The sequence below is a fragment of the Oncorhynchus mykiss genome, chromosome 27 (assembly GCF_057628025.1).
Source record: "Oncorhynchus mykiss isolate SJ-2025 chromosome 27, ASM5762802v1, whole genome shotgun sequence".
Taxonomy (NCBI): Eukaryota; Metazoa; Chordata; class Actinopteri; order Salmoniformes; family Salmonidae; genus Oncorhynchus; species Oncorhynchus mykiss.
Window position 1 is genome coordinate 10,345,532 of NC_143048.1, and position 6,000 is coordinate 10,351,531.

A 6,000-nucleotide genomic window follows, 5' to 3' on the forward strand; every position below is an offset into this window, starting at 1 on the left:
GGATCGATGGGCAGACACGGCTGCATGTGGTTGCTGGGGGTAGGTAGTGAATGGCAGCTGGTGATTGATGAGGTGGGTGGGTAGGTGGAGAAGAGGGAGCAGTCGTGATGGTCTGAAGGAGAACCATGATTAGCATGGATGGAGAGAAAGAGAGCGCCGTGCTGCCTAGAAACGCTCAGTTGAAAAACAGCCATGCCGCAGAGAAGTGGGAGGACACGCAGTGTTTTGGCTACAACAGCCCGAGCTGACACACACTGGGTGGCTATGAGATTGGCAGGCGATAGGCCGGGACAACACCTATATTTGCCCTTTGTTCATAGTGCTCCTTCACCATCATTGACAAATCAATATCCAAATGTTTATGCAAAGCCTTTATAAAAACCAGCTCTGCTATCTTTTGGGCTTTTTCACTCTGTGAAAGTGTGACGCATTCTCCTCAGCACCAATGGATAGATCCGGGGGAAGGTAAGTCAGCTCAGCTCCGGAGGGGAAAGCAACACAAAACACGAGCGATGCGATCGCTAACATCAAAGGCCCTGTCCTATAGACCGATGGCTCAGTGCTCTGTATGGTATCTGCCAGACGGGGGTGGGTTGGAGAATAACTACTCGTCTGGGTCCTCATCGCCCCCCCCCCCCCCCCCCCCTCTGTTCACCCTCCACGGACGTATTCACAGTCTCCTCACGTCATTTGGCAAGGGCATTAGAAGGCCTCCTCACCACTGTCCACTGAAGCCACTTTGGTGCCAGTCCATCCATTAACGAAATGACTTCAACATATCTTATTATAGTGGACAGAATCTTTTTATTTATAAGAGGGGAGTTGGGCTGAAGACCTATCTGAATATGCGTCCCATGGGTATGCAGTGGGAGCAAGTCAAGCATGTGGATGGTAAAAAAAATCAAACCATGGGAGTCAGTGATCCCCCCCCCCCCCCCTCCCCTGATATGAATGTCACCTTATGTAACATATAATCATGATTTAGAGCCTCTGTAGGTTACAGCACAATGCCCTCTCATCCCATCTCTTCTGCAGTATGACCGAGACGAACAATCAGAAGAGTAGACAATATTTAGAGAACACAACATCCCATTGAGGTTTAAATATGTCTAATCCACGTTATCATCATTCCCAATCAATCTCCCCTTTAACAATGTCATGCAAAAGGAATGAAGATGATCGTGTCAATTACGAAATGATCAACAACCAATTTCATATACACAACATATCCAATAGATGTGCAAATATTACAAATGTGATAACCTTTTCAATTCCACAAATGTGAATAGCATGGCAAAATAAGCATGGCAGTTTAACATGAAAATGGATGCTATGGATTTACGTATATAAAACGTAAACATATGCCTACATTTTCTGCAGATGATATGCTTATAATCAAAGCTTCCATGATAGCCCATATACATAAGATGCTTATGAATTGAGATACATTTAATCAGTTTAGCTCAATTAAAGATGTAGGCCAAATATATTAAATCAGATTTAGAGGTTTTCCAGAAATAGTTTCAGAAAAGATTGGGTTATTTTAGTCTGCAGACTATTTTTGGCCTTTCTTTAGGAACTATTCATATCACTGTCAAACTGCTATAACAATATTGTAATTTAGTAAGCGAATAGCAAAAGAAATTAGAATAATAACAAAATCAAAGTGTCTCTCTTACCATGTGCCTCAGAGTGTGATTCCTGGTGAGGGAATACAATGCCTTCAGTTTCAAAAAGGGGCTGCAGGAAGGCCACTATACAGGAAGAGGAAGCACATTGTGTGTGTGTGGCAAAACTAATGTTATCACACATAATTATGAGGTACTGTGCTCCCCTGTAACTGGCATCAATGTCCTGAAGTCGACAACTGGTTCTGTTTAACCACAAACAACCTGCACATGAGGCCTGTTGATTTAGGTATTGGGCTCCAATATGGACAGGCCTCTAGCTAGCCTACGTACAGTGTAAATGGTTGTTCTGCTATTGACACATTCAATTGCTCGTGAGTATTGTGATGACGGGGGTATCGGTATCGTTTAGAATGGCCTCAGTGGATTTTTAGTGAACAAGTTCTGAATGTTTGTGTGCAATGCAAATATTAAAACATCAAGCTATTGAAGGGGTTGCTGCTACAATGCTTTACAATTTGATGGCAGTCATCATGTCTGCGCATTTATGTGTTCTTATAAAGCGTGTATCTTTCCGGGACCTTGCTCTTTATATCACTTCTGAGGAAGTCATTCCAATTTTTAAACAAAAACAAACTGGCATTTTACTACGGTACAATCTCATTGAGTAGACGCATGTGTGTAAGTGTTTTGACTGGGCGTCTGACTACAATACTCCATGGGAAAGTTGTGGTAGTTACTGCACTCTAGCTGTTCTCATAATCACAGACATTTCATTTGGTCAAATGGATGAGATGTGTGTGTAGGTAATGTCTCCCAAGAGTGCTGCATGTTTTTTTTTTTTTTAGATATGTGCAGCTGAGTATAGATTCCTTTTAACAAAGCTGTCTCACTTCATTTCTTTGGCAGCGTTTGAGCATCGTAATGCATTGTGGGAAATTACTTTTTGGGTCACTATATAGCTATTTCTGGTTGTAAACAATATCATGATATTGTTATGTGTGTGGTAGGTAGGCGCACCACACTAAAATGAATATTCTACAATAGATTTTGTTTACCTTCAAAAATGTTTTGTAAGCCTATCAAAAGTCCACGAAGTCAGGATAAGTCAATATTAATGGTATAGTAATAATGACTAGAAGGTTGGAAATGCTTGGCGCTTAACAGCAATGTAAACAAAAACCAAATGCTGATTACCTACGGTGAGATCCATGTTTGATCCAACCAGTGAATAGAATCATGATTAGAATGTATTCATTGCCAATGTAGCCTTTCTTTAATGAGAGGTGCAGTATTTGGACTGCTACAATGATAATGATGAAGTATAAGCAGTGACTGCATAATAGCGGATGACAATGTTGCACTGAAATGGCGACATATACTGTAGACTCCTGTATTTGGGCTTATTATTAACGGTGTCTATATGCATGTTGTTGTCTTCTTGAGTAAATTGTACGCAAAGAGACTGGAGTAGTGTAACCTATGTGCCAGATTATCGATAATCACACGATTACCCGTCACAAAGCAAGGGATGTGAGCGCGGTCAACAATGGAATGTTTTTCAGTTGTTTGTAGTTTGGAGACTGTTTTGTTATTTTGGACGTCCACAATTTATTGTGCCCAAACCTAAAAATGGGTCAAATAAAATATGAATGAAATAACCCATTTAGGTTCTAGATAACACCTTTTTTCTATGTGCATGAGATCCGAGGGTTCCCTCCAAATCAGCACCCTCTCACTCCCTTCATTGTCTTCATTCCAATCAACACAAAGGAATTTCCTTCATTTGTAAATAGATGCAATGGATAAAAAAGACTATAACAATAGGCAATATATTTCGCTTTATACATCACTAAATAACACTAGTTTCAGTGGTGTCGAGGAATGCTACATCAAGATGATAATCAACCTGCCATCCTTTCCCTTTCTCGGTGCTACCTCTGTGTGGGCATAATGATAAACTGGATTCACACATTCGAGATAATCTCCCGAATCCCCATCATTTACTTACCTCCCGTGTTTGTGCGTTTAGTGCTGCTTGCCTCAGTTGGGGTCTCTAGCGGTCTTTTACGCGAATCTGGGGGATCCGACTCCATGTGCGGCTGTTGATTGTGATGGTGAGGATTCAAGAAAATCCCGTTTTGCTGTACTGCCCCGCCGGCCATCATTTTTAAAGTAGGTTGGGTGAAACTGCGTTTATCCCTTTATGCAACGTAACCAATTGAAAAAAAATGGTATTTGAATAGACGAAGCGATTCAAAATCGAAAATGCCTATATTCTTGATAATGAAATATCTTGCGTGTTATCCTCGCCCTTTCAGAGAACACGGAGATGCTACGATGAGTATGGGCTATGTGTTCTAACCGAGGAAGACGATGCTTGCGCTGCGTATGGAACGTAACCTCAACAAAAATCCAATGAACCGATAAATTATGTCCCGCTCCAGATACTATAAACGTGTTGTAGAAAGTAGGCTAATTTAATATTCCATTAATTTCTTCATATGTGTGTTATTTCATTCCACTGCAATAAAGCGCGTATTACTATCAAGCAATGCAGAACGACCTCCTCCTCTCTGTATTGCAGCTAGGCAATGGTCAACAAAATAAAAGATCAAAACAAAAAATATACAGGCGACAGAGGTTAAATAAATAAAGGGAAAGGAAAGGTGTTGAAATACAAATATGGTGTTCTATCCGGTCCTCCTTTCGTGCACGAAGACACCCTGCAGTTCGATGTTGGAGGGCAAGAGGTGCGTTTTCAGGAGGGTCCAAAGGGGAGAGAATGCCGAGAATGGATACAAAGCTAGAGTGAGATGCGATTTGTTTGTAGTCTCTCAGGAAAGATGCTGCAATCTTGCGTTTAGAGCATCCCTTCGCTTTCTGACTGTCGGAGCGCAGGGTATCGAGTGACGTCACGAGGATCAGAATAAATCCCTGTCAAATGTTGAGAAAACGAGCCGCCCCTCTCGAAACGCGATTGGATGAACTGATTTTCTCTGGCAAACAGAGTATAAAACGAATGTCACATGATAAAGAAAGAGGAGGTGTCGGGGACAACTAGGTCATGGCTAGAAAGGATACAGGTTTTTGTCAAATTAACGTCAAAAGTTGATATTTTCTTTGCTTTTTAGCTAACCCTAACCATTTTCATAAACGTAACCTAAGTATCATAACCTGCTACGCTAAATCTCCTAACCTGCTGCGTTAATTCTCCTAACTTGCCACGAAAAGGTAAATCTGACAAAATCTGTATCCCATCTACTAAAAATCGGACAACTAACCGAGGGTCGCGCTGCACAGGAAGATGTAAAACTAGGCTGACTTGAAGCCGTAACTTCTAACCGCGCTCAACTGTGCCTCGTTCACTGAAATAAAAAACAGCCACGATGAAGTGGCTTAGTCATAAAATAATATTATTACTCTTATTATTACCTATTAGGGTAGGCCAAATTATTATCTTATTGTTAGAGTGTAGGCCTACTGACTATAATTTCCATAACATCGTTGACTAAATAGTTCAACATAATTACACCCCTTAAATCAATCAGATTCTAAAATAAACCCTTTCCAGAAAATGCTATACCTATAGGAAAGGAAACTTGGAAGTATACCTGTGTGGACTCCAGCCATCTCCGTGTGGAAGAAACCAAATGGAGGGATCCTCCGTGCGCGCGAACTCTCCGAGCCGGTCTTTACTGCCTCTCTCACACACAAACACACTTGCCGGCACACACCCTCTCTCACTGTCCAGTCCAAGACAGATGCCGAGCGCCCCTCGTGCTCCTCTAGATTCTCGTCAAGGTGACATTGCGTCGACCGTGGCCTACACACAAGCAGGGATCTCACACGATTTCACATGGCTGTGAAATTCTATGCGGGGAGACATCTCGGTTTTCTCCGAGAATACGCCGCTTGATGTGTGGAAATACGTGACAAATCCAAGGCAGATGTATGCCACTTTATTGGACCGTCGGAGTTCGGATAAGAAACAATTGCGCAGCATCCCACTTTCTTTCATGGTGTGGACCTTTCATGTCCAGCTATATTTTTAGTGGTTGCCTGCTACAGTAATATGGAAAATGTGAAGTAGCTGAGCCCATAAGCTATTTTTAAAATGAGGAATACTAAGAACATCATTTGGTTTTTTATAAAGCAGGCTGTATAGCAGCTAACAGATGTAGCGTAGACTATTATGACGCTTATCTGGGTGTACATTTCCTAGATTGCCCAATGGAAAATGTAGGATGCTATTTGTACCTGTTGATAGAGAGGCTGTTGATAGATTCAGCCGACGCACTGCACAACATATGATATACATGTATGATATGATATATGACAAGGTTTCTATTGGTTCCTCATCTCGGGGGCG

At 41.7% G+C, this 6,000-nt stretch overlaps 1 protein-coding gene across 4 annotated transcripts in view; it reads right to left on the minus strand.

Annotated features, from left to right (window-relative positions):
• LOC110507480 (RNA-binding protein Nova-1) overlaps positions 1–5,648 on the minus strand; it is a 49,740-nt gene extending 44,092 nt beyond the window's left edge. Inside the window, exons 1-2 of one of the 4 annotated variants that reach the window (XM_036965363.2) lie at positions 5,243–5,552; positions 1,680–1,754 (exon numbers count right to left, since the gene is read on the minus strand). In XM_036965363.2, the coding sequence (XP_036821258.1) occupies positions 1,680–1,754; positions 5,243–5,261 (94 nt within the window). In that variant the 5' untranslated portion in view covers positions 5,262–5,552. Of the gene's footprint in view, positions 1–1,679; positions 1,755–3,639; positions 4,615–5,242 lie in introns of those variants that run through there. The other 3 variants (XM_021587495.3, XM_021587497.3, XM_021587496.3) reach the window with 3 other exon arrangements.
• Between the last annotated feature and the right edge of the window lie 352 nt (positions 5,649–6,000).